General features: G+C 43.0%; 1 protein-coding gene across 1 annotated transcript in view; it reads right to left on the bottom strand.

The window, feature by feature from the left end:
* TRPM6 (transient receptor potential cation channel subfamily M member 6) overlaps positions 1-343 on the bottom strand; it is a 74,090-nt gene extending 73,747 nt beyond the window's left edge. The window contains exon 1 of the mRNA XM_068422923.1: positions 252-343. Within this exon, the coding sequence (XP_068279024.1) occupies positions 252-343 (92 nt within the window). The remainder of the gene's footprint in view (positions 1-251) is intronic.
* Positions 344-16,031: the final 15,688 nt, after the last annotated feature.

The raw sequence follows: 16,031 nt of genomic DNA, 5'->3' as shown, positions 1-16,031 counted from the left end.
TTATTGGACTGAGAGCAACACATTTAAGAAGCCTAGGAAGGTCAACTGTTCCCAATTTCTAATTCAAACTAACGGTCTCATTTAAAACATACTGGTGATAATATCTATGAAAACCCATAAACACTAGCAATCACCAACTGAGGTATTGCAAAATTGCAAAGAACTTCATCCAAGCTACACACAAGACCCATAAAAAATTATTTTGATTCTTTCTAAATGTAACAGAAAGAAACTGAAATTCATTGTTTTACCTGTGAGGATCTTTTGAACTGGGAATGATGTGTGCACATTCTCTTTTATTGAAGACCTCTTCAATCCAGGATTTGGGAGACTGAAAAGACATTTCAAATGTAACTGTATTCCTGAACTTAAGAACATAACGCCAAAAATTGCACTACAACATCTACATGGCAGTATATGCATAACCCATAACTCAGAATGATTCCCCTCACGATGTTAGATGAAACCAAATACTATAAGCTGAAGCTACAGCTCTGAACAGTCCCAGCCCTTCACCCCTAAAGTTTTACACAGCTCCACAGAAATATTAGTATTAAAATTTATTCCCACCCCTCACTAATAAACATGAAAATTATTTAGAGGATCTGTCAAACACACGTACAACAGAGGAAGTGATAACGGTGAATCAGAACCATTTAAAGGACTGCACTTCCCTTCTGCCAGAAGACCAGCAAATGGCAATCTTACTAAAGTTGTGGACAATGGACAAGGGGCAATGGGCACAAGCTGAAACATGGGAAGTTCCATCTGAATATGAGGAGGAACTTCTTTACTTTGAGGGTGACAGAGCACTGGAACAGACTGCCCAGGGAGGTTGTGGAGTCTCCTTCTCTGGAGACATTCAAAACCAGCCTGGACGCGACCCTGTGCAACGTGCTCTAGGTGAACCTGCTTTGGCAGGGGGTTGGACTAGATGATCTCCAGAGGTTCCTTCCAACCCTTAACCATTCTGTGATTCTGTGTCAAAAAAGGCAATATTTTCTTTTTACCTGAAAGAGACGGTTGATTCCTGCTTTTATTATTCGTAACAGAGTTAAGAATAGATTCTTTCTGGTTATATGTTTGCTGAACTAGGACTACAGCGAAATGCAAAAACAGGGACCAAAGACCAGACCTGGCACTTAGAGCGTATGTCAGGTGGGTTTTTTCCACTGGCCTCCTGGGACACTGTGAAAACTGTCTCCATGAAGCCTGTTGCAGTTGAGTAAACTGAACAGTCACTGTGGTACACAGATTTTTTTTCAAAGAATCTCACTGGGACTCTTTGAACCTCCTTCACTTCAGGTCTATCAGGATCAAATTCCCTGACAGGAATGATTGATAGTTTTTGGATGTTGAACTTTGAAATCTCTGGAACTGAATTTAGTAAACACTGCAAGCGAATTATTTTTTCTTGTCATCAAAGGGAACTAATCCCACAATGAAACATGCAATGGACAGATATTTTATCATAAAAAGTAAACACAAATATACCAACCATTTTCATCTCATTGTTTTTCATGTTCATCTCACTCTGTCTTTCTGTTGTCTACCTTATACATAGACAGCAAGCTCTCTAGGACAGGGCACAGCAGGGTCCCGGTTTATGATTAAGTATACAAAGCAAACAGTAATCAAATAATAAACACTGACTCCTTATTCACTCCTCGTGTTTAAAAACTATTGTTCCTCTGCAAAATGTCTACCCTGTAAAAATACTTACAGTTTAAGTACTTGTCTCCATACTTGTTTGTAAAATGTGCCTTTCATACAATGACTTAGAAAAGAATTAAATTCATGAGAATGCCAGTAATTCAACTTATTAAAAGTACTGCTGGAAGCATTTTATGGATGGAGTTCAGCAATAATTCTTTTAAAAGAGAATACCTCTCTTTTATCTCCTGAATGGAATTATGATCCTTAATAAAGGAGGCCTGTTTGAGGTTTTTTTTACTTCAGCTTCACATCCCTAAATACCCTGCATAATCTCCCAGTCAGTCACGCAGTTATGGAGGGCCATGAGCTACCTGGGTGAACTATCGGCTTGTCTGCAGGTGAGGACCCAGCTTCCTCCAAGACTAACGGAAGTCCTACCTTTGGTTTTAAAGTACTCTGAAACAGACCCCCACTGACAACGATGAAGGAGATCATTAAAAAGCAGTTTGCTCGTATTGGTGTGTATGCACATTCTCCTGGGAGCAATTAATTGAATTGTGTCTGGTTGAGCTTGGAATGAAGGAGTAAGAGCATGGAAGATCCTCAGGGCTGGACAGAGCACAGGCATGCAAGAAAATTAATTATTTTAGAAAGAAACCTACCGAAGACAAGGTGCAAAAATTAAATCCAGAGAAAAACCTTGGAAACAGTGAAGAAAATTTCATTACCTGAGGGCAGATACACATCGCCCTGAAAAACCTTTTGTTAGCAATCAGTATTGCTTCATGCTTCCTAAACCACTTTATTCTAGTTGTTTGAGCTACCAAGCAAAACAGTGAAATGTTTGTAATATTACAATATCCTGGAACTCTGATTTTTCTGAAACCCATTACTATTTCTGGTAATTGGTTTTCAACCAGAACTAGTGAACAAAAAAATCCTTTTACGTTATGGGTTGCCTTGGATAAGAATGAACTTTACTAAACATTTCATTAACAGGAATGGGTGTGACAGAATGTCTAAGAGGTTGGCAAGCCTTACAGCACTTGCTGAAGCAACATGCTCAGCCTTGTGAGAGAAGAACAACACCCAACTGCTGTCACTTTAATTTAGTAAGAGCACCAGGAGTTCAAAGTAATTTTGAGCAAGCTGTTGGCACCACACAGTCTCAGGTAGCTTCCTTTGAGCTACTTTACCTCCAGCATGACATATTTTGGAAATCAAGCGTTATCTGAGTATCTTTCCAGGTGTGAAGGCCAGCATTGGACATAGATACACAGTCCAGTGTAACAGGGAAGCATTGCATCAGCCTAGGCACCAACAGCAAAATATGCTGCCAGCTGAGCAAGGCACTGGCGCTCAGCTAATCCATATGTGAATGGAAAAGGGGTATCAAAGAAGTTTTTATCTCCAAAGTTCAGTGTTCCTCATTATCAAGTTACATGATACAAGTTAAAATACAAATCAACAATTTTAAAGAGGGGAGAGGTCATCTGGTACACAACAGCTGTTTGGTGTGGTTATTTCAAATCAAAATATAACTTAAAAGTCCTCAGGGATGGCAATACACTGTGTAAATTGAAGTTACAACATCTAATATGGGAGATTAAAAGGCTTCCTCTCTACTATCAGCTTTTTGAACATCTAAGCTGCCTCCTAAAAAAACATACCCAGTTTTAAAAAAATCTCTTTTTTTAGATTTTGGAGGGCAGTTGGGGGTTATGACAAAAATATCAATGCTTAAAATCCTGGATGTTTTGTGTATCCTTTTTCAATGTGGTCCAAAAGAACCTGTGTTTTTCTGCAACTGAGGCAGTAAGGGCAGCGATCACCACACGCAACAGCTGTTTGGGCTACTCTAGTCACAACAATTCAGGCTTAAGGTCCAACAAAGCCAATGGAAAAAAAAAGCCCTATAGCTTCAGATCACGTGCCGTTATTCTGACATTGCTGCTATAGAGGTCATTGACAAAATTCCCATTTATTTCAGATGAACAAGATCACTATGAAATTTATTTGACCTTTGAATCTCGAAGCACTGAGGATGCATCTCACCCAGTGGCACAGAGACTCACTAGCACAACACTCATCTCTGTTAACTCCACTTCGGGATTCTCAGTAAACAGGACTGAAAACAACATTTCAAAGTGCAATTGATACAATCCCGGGAGTTTTCACCCTGACGTGCAAAGAAACATAGTACCTTCCCATTCAGATATTTCAACATTAATCTTTGCTTATTTACATAAAGAGTTTGCCAGAGTGTTGCCTATGCTGTGTTCTTTCACCTCCTTGCTTCCTGTAATTTTTACATTTAAAAAAGCGGTACTTAGATAGCATATCATCTGCATATGACCCTGATGAAGCCCGTAACTTTAACATTTGTTTTCATCTCGAATGATAAACATGTAAATATAGCAAAAAACCATCATTTGCAAAGTCCACCATTTTTTTCTTTAATGAAGTTCCTGAACAGATGGTACTACTTAAAAATATATATATTGAAATTCCAATCAACCATAGGAAAAAATAAAATACGAGACTGTATTTCATCTTGTGAAGCACAAATTTCAAAAGTGAAACAATGTGAGATGCAACACATTTACCATTATTCTTAATTTTATATAAGATGAAATCTTCACTTAGTATGTAAAATTTACACCATAACAATAACATTAATTTCTTTATCTAAGGCTTTACTTAGCTTTCTAAGCCAATTGTATAATCTTGAAAAGGGTTTTAAACCTTCATGCTTTTTACAGTCATCCATGACTTCAGGGTTGGACAAGAGAAAATAAAAAGGGGAGACTTTCTGAACTGCTGTGTGTTTGCTCTTGGTTCCTAGCTTTGTAAAAGACCTCTATAACATGTATATCTCCTTTCATAAAACTCTGGCTAACATTTCAAAACTGTCGTCATTTAATTAAACTTCAACAACAAATTAAAATTCCTCCTGTCACTACAGTAAGGTACCTCAGCCAGCATCAGCCCATACCCTTTCTACCATCAAACTGTAAATGAGACAAAAATACACCTACATGTTCCTTCTGACTGGCAAATTTCTGTTCTGATATACAGAAGACCTGAAGCCAAGTTTATATTGCAATTTTCTTTCCAGTTTTCCTTCCAGAAAATCCTGAGACCTTTATTTGGGAGTTTTGCCTTCTCATTTCTCGCCAGTCTGAGGATTAGGATTGCTGCTTATACTTCCCTACCACAGAAGAGGCTTTGGAGATTTCTAGACTGATTTAGTCAAAGGAGTGGCAAGAGTTTGGCGCTGAAGTTTAAGGCACATGAGTAGTTTTTTAGAAAACTGCTTTTAATCACTTCTCCAATATCTTTAATGTCTGAAATCCTTGCATAATACGGTATTAAAGGGATACTGTCAGGTCAAATTTGGTCAAACATAAGTAATTGTCCTGGTTTCGTGGGGATAAAATTTATAGAATCAAGTTTCTGTTAGGTTTTGTTTCAGTCTGTGACCAGCCATGGTACGGTGATCAAGGCCATTAGCAGTTAAATCCAGGCTGGCCCACAGGTGTATTCTGTAACATTAAATGTTCACTATAAATGGGAAACCTTGCAGGGGAATTAAGGGGCACTTTTTGCTCTGCTCTCTTTTCCCCTCCCTTTTTCTCCTTCTTCTCAACGATTGCTATCCCTGGAGCAACTTGTCACCACTCTGCAGGCTAAGTATAATTTTGTGTGTTTTGTATTAGCATTGATACTGGTTTCCTTATTTTATTAAATCTGTTTAAATTTTAAGCCATGAGTCTCCCTCCTTTTCCCAATTCCCTTTTGCAGTTGGGGAAGGGACATTGGGTGATAGAACAACTGCTTATTGTTTAGCCCCAGATGCGGGCTAAACAGAGACAGTAATGTACAAAAAGTAAGGTTTCCAGAAGTAAAGAAAGAAATCACAGAATAAAATTTAGAGAAACACCTGCACCACTCATTTCTTTCAAATTCTTGCTGACGGGGAGTGAAAGCAGACAAAACCTAAAACCCCAGCTTAGCACAGAGGTAATCTGTCCTCCAAAATCCAGGGGTGCCATCAGCAAAGCGAGTGACCGTGCCGCTGTCCCACCAGGGTCACCGAGCAGGTACACAGTGCCTGGCTCACCTCTCTCAGAGGACAGGGTGACGTGGCCCTGCAATCACCTGCTGTGCTGGTGCCCCCACTGATTTCAGCACCCACCTATCCAGCGCAAATGGGTGAACGCTTCACTTTTTGCTGCTGCTTTTTTCTGCCCCAACCCATCCCACCCCTCGTAAAAGACTTGCCAGAGTCAAAGCCTTTAGATGCGCTGCACCAATTAAACACTGATAAATAGAGGCTAATGTGCATTTGTCCTGCTTTGGAATGAGCTTTACTAAATGAAGATCTGCAAGAAACATTCATCCCCCTTCAAGACCAGACAATAAACACTATTCATTGGTTGAGTACCAAATTCAGGAAAACTAGGTTACACTGCCAATTCTGAACAACAAATTTTTCCTACCATTAGCTGTACTTATGTCCCCTTTGGTGTGAAAGGCACAGACGCACAGATTTTCTAACACAACAGCATGCTGCTCTGGACACTGTTCAATTCCCTGCAAAAGGAAATTAAAAGGCACACATCTCTGTCAGAATAAATTTCATTCATTATTGAAATATAACCCTCCATTGGACAAAACAGCAGCAACTGCCTTTAATGACACACTGTGGATCCAGACAGGGGCAGATAATGAGAAATCATATAACTAGCCAGTTTAAATAACAGGCTAGTTCATTTAGGCAAAGTAGAGTCATGCTAGAAAAATCAAGTTATAAGTTGTTTATTGAAACTGCAACAAAAACAGAAAGCAATAATTTCTGACTCGTATCTTAGCCAAAACACTACTTCAAGAGCTGAAAAGTGCTGCCAAGCACCATACCTCAGCTCTGCACACATTGTGTGTCTAGTGAATCCACTACATACAATGACTTTTCTATGTCACTTCCCAATAATTTGGGTTTTCCTAAAGGTCTTAACTATTAGAGCCAATATGTTTGCATTGCTGAGCAGGTTTGGCAGAATCTCAGGAAAAAAAAAAAGTATAGTTACATACCATATAACTCTTTTTCCAGTTAAATTATTTGTTACCCTCAAAACGATTAGATGAAAGCGAATATTCATTAAATAGCAACAGATAATCCTGGGGCTAATAGATTTGCCTCAGGACTCCACTATACTTACACAGCACCTATAAAGAACCTTTACTGCTGATGGCAAGAATTAGAAATACACAAAAGATCCACAACTGATTTTCAGTGCCTGGGAAGGAGGGAGACAGCATTTTCAGGTGAAAGCATATCTGTGAGAAGTCAGTGCAGGGCAGTGTGTGACCAGCCCTTATCCAAATACACAGTAAGGGGAGGGAAAGAATTTCCCCTTATTACAGCCACTGCAAGAATCCAGCCTCTGTGTTCTGCACAGTGTCCTAAAATATCTTAAACCCTTTTAAAAATTAACTACAAATAGAGCAAGATACCTGAAATGCAGCCAGAGTTCTTGTAAGCTAACACTCGAGATTATTTCACCAAAGCTCAGCCTTAAGCACATTGGTATCTCTTGAACTCCTACCCCTGGGAACTCTTCCTGAGCTATAAAAGCTAAGGTGGACATCATTTCATGCATAATTCTTAAGTGAAAAACAGGGCTTCAGCAGTATTTCTGCATCCCATGGCAACTGGTAAATTACTGCCAGCATTAAAGAGATTTCCAACTTAACAGGCTGTCTTGCATAAGCTTTTCAGGGCAGGAACTTTCTGGTTCAGCATCCATTACATGCATGCATATGGTATGAAGTAATATAACAACTGATTGTAACAAAGAACACTGCTTTGGATCCACGTAAGGCAGAAGTGCATTATAAAACTCCAGGGTCATGTGCAATAAAACATGAACTCACTGAGAGGTTTTCAACAAACCCACAGGTCTTCTAGAATTTCCTTGTGTTCAGGCTACGCTGTCAGAGGACAACAGCCTGGCTTTGTAACACAGACAGGCTGTGGTTCCCCTCACCTCCATCGCTACAGTATACCAGTACATCTGTTATTAACTAGCATCTTTTGCTTTTCCAGTCTTTCTTACCTACTCATTTGCCCAAGTGTTCAGGACTCTGCACATCTGTGGAAATACTGCATTACAAGTAATTGACTTTGCAAGAAAATTTTCATCACTACATTTCAAAAAGACTTACAAAAATACTGTGCAAATAATTTCATTTGAATGCTTCCACTGTTGTTCACCATGTCCAATTATAAGACAATGATCAGTTAATCTGAAACTGCCTCTGAAAGCAGACTGCAAATTCAATAGCACTGAAAAGTTTCTCTATTTTCCCCTTTTAAAGATAACATATCTTTTCAGGTCACAGCAGAATTTCTGTGATTATTTCCTAGTAATTCAAACACATCCACTGTAAACATATTCTCAGATCTTCACAGATACACTACCTACACTAACAGAACAGAAGTCACCTGTGCCAGCAGACCCAAGTCAGAGGGGGATACTGGAACTTGTTAAAAATCTTCAGTCATACTGAAGAAAGATTTTAGATTATTTTCCTTAGCACAAATAGAGTGTGTCAGCTTCTCTGTAATATATAAATTCAGTCTTTAACCAACAGCATGCTGTGGCATTTTCTTTCACATTTAATAAACTGCACTTAAAAGCTAAATGCTTTCCTGGATCAGGGCTTTACACTGAAGGCTTATAAAAATGTTTCCAATATTCTGATCGCAAACTTAGTCAATAAAAGAAAAACCTGTAATGACTTTACCTGACTGTGATGGGCTTTCCAACGCGTTGCTTCTGATCTCAGAGTACACCATGCAACACAACTGGAAGAATATTTCTGAATGCAAATAGCTGTGGGGTCATGACAACAAAACACAGGAAATACTACATAGAAAATTATCTCCTTGTCAAAGCAGCTCCATTTTGACCCCTGGAGCACAGAGCTAGCCAGCTGACAGAAAGCTTAGCCCAGTCTGAAAGACTAGGCCTTTAATTATTATCTATTACTTTTTACTTTTTAAGTTTATTAACTAACCAATTAAGACTTTCTGCTACTTTCTGCTTACTTTTCTGAACACGTAATATTTTGGAAAAACAGATCAAACAGCGCTGCCCCAAGAGCATACCCAGCGCAGGGTGCAGGTGCTCATGGAAGGAGGGTCCCCTGGTTTGCAGCTGGAGGGTCTGAGCAGACTCTCCTGTCCCCCTGCACAGCCCATGGCACTGCACTAGAGAGGGAAGGCCACAGAGGCCCTCACCTTAACGCTTCAGCCAACAGCCCAGCCTTTTGTAAATGAGCTAAACACAAGAAATCTCGAACCACAATTTTATTTTCCTCAGCCTTATCCTTGAAACAGGCCCCAAAAGCATTGCTAAAATTGCAAATTAGTTACAAACAGGTTTCCTGGTCCATTCCCCAGATGGAAACGACAAAAAGTCTCTGTGGCATGAAACATAATCCAGCCTTCCACCTAAAACAGGCCACTCCAAAACCCACTGCTCTGGAAGCACAGTGATCGTTGAGAAAGTTCGGATGTGGCTGTTTCATAACTGTGTCCCACACAGGCAATGAAAAAATCTGTGCTTAAAGGTGACGGCAGCTACCTTGCTAAAAGCTGACATTTGTCTTACATTGTCAGCATTACAATACAATATAGTACTGTATATCACCTCCTCTTATAAAGCCAATTCAATGATCAGCAAAAATATGGATTATTTAACAAGCTAGTCATACATAAAGTACAGAAAGACATCTTCTAAGGATTTTAATTGATGGAAAACATTCCAAATTGCAGAATAAATTACAGAAGACACCCAAAACTTCTGGCAAACAAGAGCAGGCACTAGTAACAGAGCAAGGAATGACAAATTAATCCAAAATACATTTACAAATTATTATAAATCCTTAAATATAAGAATGGCCTCATTTTACTGTGTCTTTTTTGGAGACTAAAGTTGCAGGGTTTCCTTAATGAGCACTCAGGCTTGTCTCACTGACAATATTTTGGAAGTCAGTAGTACCACTCATATCCCAAAGAAACACAAGCATTTGGTCTTCTTTTATTAACTAATGCAATATAATCAGAAAATCCCACAAATTCTAGGCAAGCTACATGTCCCCTTTGAAATGATCTTGTTGCAAGTCATTTTAAAGAAGTGAAAATCCAGGCAGCCATAAGAAAATGATGCTTCAGGTGTATTACTCAGAGGGTCAATACAATGCTTCAAGTCTTGCTCAGATTTCCACTTTGGGATCAAGGGAAGACAGTGCTGCTGCTTTGTTCAGCACTTGATGTTAGAAAAGAGCTAATCAACTTGCTATGGTTGAAACTGAGCCTCACCTACCTGGCACTCAGTGATCACAGAGGTCAACCACCCACTGCTTTTACAAACGCATTCTTCCATCAAAGTATTCAAAATTATACAGCACAAAGTCTTCCCAGTTTAAACGGGAGGAGGAAGAGAAGAAAATTACCTGCTGGTAAATTCCAGAGCTTTCTTTTGTTTGTTTTATATTTTCACAACACAGAGATTAATATTCACTAGACAGGTGGTTCTCTGAACACAGGACATATCTAAAGTATCTAAAGTGGAAAACAAATGCAGTCTGCAAAATTCAGCTGGAGGAAGCCTGAAGGGCCCCAGTTAGTCACAGTTTGATAGCAATCTGTATTAAACTGTAATACCATGAAGTTTAAAGGATGTGAGTGACCCACATAGCTCACCTCTGGAGCCACATGACTGTTCACTGTCACTCCTGTCAGCACTGCTCTTTTTGCTCCATTGCCTGTCTCACACAGTAATAAAACCTTCATGGGCTTGACAGCTGCGTACAGCAGCCCTCACACACACTGCGAGACGGGCAGGCTGTCACAGGACTGAAACCCCATTTTCCAAAGAGAGAGGGAGCAAGCTGAAGGCATGGTCCCACCTCTGTGTTTCCCACCTAGCCGCAGCTCACCACTCTCCTTGGCTCTGCCTACTCCACCACCTTGCAAAAAAAAAAAGCTTTCCTTTGCGGTGCTGTCTTGCTTTTAAATGTAAGTCACACCATCAACCCATCAAATGCCGCAAACCCACAAATAGCTGCCTCAACCCAGCTGGAGGAAGAGCCAGCCATGGCCTGGGAGTAACTGTTGGGAACCGCGGGGACAGAAACGTCCTCCTGCCCCTTTGCCACAGAGGCCACCCGAACACACTTCTGGCTCTCCAACAGGTCTTTCTGCGACTTCAGCCTCCTGTGCCAAGACACATTCTGCGACACCAGCCTTATCACCTGGTTTGTGGCACTGGAGGCTGCAACAGCAGCTAAAGGGACCCCAAAAGGCTTGGGCAGTGAGGAGCAGCTGGGGTTGCTGTTTATGCTGGGCTGGACGGGATGACCCGGCAGCCAATGCCATTGCCCTCCCGGCCCCAAGCCAGGCTGCCACTCCTGGCCCCCACCACACCAGGCTGCGCTCCCAGGCACACGCCTCTGCAACCTAAGGTCTCTGCTCCATCCCGCTGCCAACTCCTCTCCCCCAGGTGGCAGCCGCAAAGCCCACCCAGCCTCCCTGGAGTACTCCCTGCTCACCGGGCTGCGTGGCTGCATCTGTGTTCGGACGGTCTCGTGAGCTGCGCCAGCACGAGGGGTGAAGGAAGGTCTGGAGCTGGGGCAAGAGGGTGCTGGAAGGAGCAGGGACAGGGCGAGCTCGCAGAGAGGGCTGAGGTTGCACTGCACCGCCACACAGCCTTTCCAAAACACTGGTGAGCTGGCGGGCAGAGGGACAGATGTATTTCATAAGCACTTGGGAGTAGTACTAGTAGAAGCTCCTCTACCCCTCTTTGGGGGTTAAATTGCGCCAATAAAAAGTAAACAAATGCAGTAGTTTATAGCAGTAGGGCTGTCATCAAACCTGGGATCGTCCCACTCCAGCCAGGCTGGTAAAAAATTTATAGCCACAGTCCGACCTCAGCAATGCAGCCTAACCCAACGGACATGACAGTCGCAACACGCTACCAACTATTGACGGATGTGACCGAGCCCCTCATCACCCCTATGTAATCCCTAGCACTACATGGCAGCTAGGAAACCACTTTTATAATGAAAACATGTTATTTTTTGACACCGTAGGGCTGGCACCAAGGGGCAGCCATGGCTGTTTACCAAGTTCCAGACCATTACACCCAAAGCACCGAAGGCTGGGAGACAAGCGTCTGCCCCGTCACAGCTCCTGTGCAGAATTTTGATCATTACTGACAATGCTGAAGAGGGCTGAACTCAATTCTCATCACTGAGACTTAGCAATTAGGAAAAAACAGAAGCATTCATTTCATTAGCAACCCAAGGACATTTGATTTGGAAACAGTGACAACAAGATGACACACCACCAGTGGGTTTTAAAAACCCCTTTTTCTGACTTGCATTTATCAATGTGCAGCACGACAGCGCCCAGCTTCTGACCCGGTGAAAAGCACAGCAAGAAACCCCAGAAACTGTTTTTAGATGCCTCCTTCTTTTCCTGTATGACGGGCAGAAGGAACTGGACAACCCAGAACAGCATGTACCAGTAACTGCACTACAGCAGGGGCGCAAAGCAACGCCAGACCCAAGGAAAGGATGAAGTACTTAATAAATCCTGCCTTTCTTGAGGCTTAAGCACTTTACTTAGAGCTATGGCCCCTCAAAAGGGCCTTTTTTCTTTCAGGACTGGCAGAAGAAGTTACGACCAGTCCTCAAAAACTGAGGTAAAATGTTAGAAATGAGAACATAAAGCAAAAGAACTGGTAATTCAAAGTACACAGAGTGGATCACAAGGGTTCACCTTGTATGCATGTTATACAGAAATATGTTTACGTATTACAAGAATCAGGGAAGCTTTATACAACAGTGGATAGAGCCAGTCTGAAAACACCACCGAGGGAAGATCAAAACTTGCTAAATCATGGCCACCTCAGCTTCCTGTTATGCTGTGAACTGCCTGAACAGTATCAAATTCATTAGTGCAATTCTCAAAAAAATGGATTACCCAGCTGCGACCTACTACCTCCCCAGATAGCATCCGAAAGCCTATAGATCGTCTTGTTGGGGGTCACATGTCAGGGGACCCACCTCTTCAGCTGACATGGTGCTACCGAGTGAAAAATACTGAGCCATGAAAAAGCAGGATGAAGGACTGACTTACAGAGGAAAAGAGTATTGCACATAGTTCATATAGATTTTCCTCGTGGGAAGGTTTTGTTCAGCTTCAGCAGATGTAACCAGATTAGATCCACGCTGATAGACACTGCAGATGGGATACAGCAGTCCAGCATGGTCTCTGCCATCCTGTTTGTAACCCCAGTCGTGTTCAGAGTTGGGCTCATAGCAACGTGAAGGGATTGACCCTCTCTTCTTACTGCTGCAGCCTTCCCCTGACATGCTATCCTGTACCGCAACCCCACTCCAAAGACAATCGAGGATGGTTCTGGCCACATGACCGTTAAAACCTGTTTTCTATTATCTCTGGGCACCTGCCACTGTGGTTATGCAGAGGCAAACCAGAACTCCTTGGGATGACAGAGAAGCGACATGCTGCAGCTGCCCAGCTCCTGAGGTTCTCCACAAACACAGCGGCCACGAGGTACACAAAGTTTGACTGGTCCCAGAGTGACCTACACTCTTAGGTGCCAACACTTTTGAAAACTGGGACCTAGGCACACAAATCATTTAGATGGTTTTGAAAACACTACCTGCAGCCCAGAGTGGAGCACTGTACACACAGCACAACCGCATGCACGCATGGACAGACAGATGTTTACTGAGATCTCATTTCCTTTACGAGCTGTAGAAATTTCAAACTCGCCTACCTTCTGCTCTTCTAAAATTACCACGTGACTTTTTGCCTTCCATTTAGGTGGTCACAAATGGGGGGGGGGGGGGGGGGTGGGGAAGGTAACACTTCTCTTCTTCCTGTCCCTACAACATTAAAAAAAAAAAAAAAAGTGAAGGTGGAGCTCAGAGAGAAATGTCTTTCACCAGTACAGTTCTGTACGATTCTTTTATTTTCTTCCTGATACTGGTTACTTCCAGGGACAACATACTTCAGCACATTCACTCTGGGGTAATTTCTGTGCCTCTGACCTTGTAAGAGCAAAGAAAGCTTCAGCATTTGTCCCTTATCAAGCCATAAAATGATTAAGGAAACTTAGGTTCAAACATAACCTAACCTATTTGCTGCTTATCATGTTTTTTTAATAATACTATATAAGCCTGTTACTACTTTAAATAAAGTTGTTATGGCATAATATAAACTCATCAAAGAAGAGTCTGTAAACTGGTTTCACAACTTCAGAGCATATTTTTCATTAAAAAACCAAAGACGATGCTTCCTTAAACTCATTTTAGCCTCATACCAGTATGAGCTTATTCTTACAGGTAACACTGCAATTCCCCTGTGAGGTCCAAAATACACTAAATCTCTAAAACCTGGCCACCCCATTTTAGTACCAAGAAAAGGAGTTCATGGTTTAACTTAAGGTGTTCACAACTTAAAGCACTAGCTCCTTTTTTCTTAATGTACAAGCAGATACTGCGTATTTTGAAAATTATATTCATAAACAGAAATACGAAGAATATTCCACTGTAAACATATTTCTTATATCAGCACGTATATCAGAAATGGATACATTAGATATGTTGCTACAGCATGATCTGTGTGAAATACCATCCAGTCTCACAATTTTACCTATAGTAGCAGAGCTCTGTTCTTAAAACTTCGACATCTGAATCACACGTTTCATCTTTAAATTTAAAAAAAAAAGGCTTCAGCCAGCATCATGGTAAAAAGAAGTGAAAATTTACTAGAGCCAGAGGCATTTTTCTTACATGTTACACATAACCCTTGTAAACTTCATGTCATTCAAATGGCACTACCACAAAATCACTGTGCGATGCCCTGCTCGTAGCGTGGGCAACCATTTTTGCTGGAAGCCTTTCATGGCTACTAGAATACAAGCAGCTGTGTGTGTATAAAATCACTCAAGTCCACATCTGCAGAAGCACAGGGGGGTAATCAGCACCGATATCAACATTAAACCATCGGCAAAACAGACCCCTCGTAGCGTGAGGCTTTCTCTTTGCCATCCGTCCAACAGATCGGTTCTCTGCGCGAGTCGCCTGGACGTTCAGATGAAGTCTGATGACATTTACAGCGCTCAAATGCTACTCATGACACGGCGAGTGCAATGTGTACCACTGGAAAAAGGAGAGCTTGTCAAGAAGCCGTGCTCCAGTGAGCAGCCACCGCATCACCCGCTCCGCACGGAATGCCTCTCTCTCAGGCCGAGGGGACTTTGGCCCGGACAAGGCCAAGGCAGGATGACGGCAGCCCCAACACCTTCTGTTCCGTCAGCAGCCGCCCTCTGCGGGGGGCTTCGCAGCCCGTCGCTGGGCGGAGAGCAGAGAGACCCTCGGCCACGCCACTGTCCGCGCCCCGTCCCTGCCTGCACCGCCCTCACCTGTGGGGCCGCGCGTCTGCGGCCGCCCCGGCGGGCTCGGCGCGGAGGTTTCCGCCGGCGGAGGTCCTCCGCCGGCGCGCAGCGCTCGCGGGGCGGGTGCCGCCAGCCGCCTCCCCGCCAGTCCCGGCCGCCGCGGCAGACGGAGCCCAGCTGCGAGAGGAGCAGGTCACGCCACGCTGCCATGCCCGCCGGCGATCCTTGTCCCGGGGCGGCGGGGCGGGCTTGCGGTGCCTCCGCGGGGCGCGGCGGCTGCCGGGGCGCCGTCCTTTACCCCCGGCTTTTTAGTTATTTATTTGCTGGGTTGTTTTTTTTCCCCGATATTGGAAGGTGCACGCTGCCGCACAGCAGCAGGCGAGCTTTCGTTACGCGGGGCAGCCGAGTACGGGTTTTGCCTTCGCAGCCGCTCTCCCCGGTGGTCCCGAAAGGCGGGCTGAGCGCCCGCTCCGCCGCCCCCCGCGGCCGCGCTGGCCCCGGGGCCCAGCGGCGCTTTGCTTCGACCCTGCTAACTTCTCCATCACATCGAGAAACCTGATCACAAGTATCCCAAACTGAGCATACGGTTTTTGGCTCGAGTCTGTCTCCGTCTCAGCTCCCCCCCTCAGAAGCCTCAGGGTTTTCCCTGGTCATTTTTTTAGGGTTTTGTGAAAATAAATTCATGGTGTAAGTTAAGGTTACAGCACACTCATAATAAACCTAACGGGAAGATCCAAGAGGAAACCAACAATTCTCTCTTGAATCATATGTAATCAATACGTTATTGAAAAGCAAAAGGTGAAAAAGAAGCAGTAACTGGATTACAGCTCATGACGATGAACAATTCAACCTGTGTACAAGAAAATCAGTATGTGA

This window comes from Nyctibius grandis, chromosome Z (genome assembly GCF_013368605.1).
Source record: "Nyctibius grandis isolate bNycGra1 chromosome Z, bNycGra1.pri, whole genome shotgun sequence".
Lineage (NCBI taxonomy): Eukaryota > Metazoa > Chordata > Aves > Nyctibiiformes > Nyctibiidae > Nyctibius > Nyctibius grandis.
The sequence above is the reverse complement of the archived record's forward strand: the minus strand, read 5'-3'. Positions and strand labels throughout refer to the sequence as shown.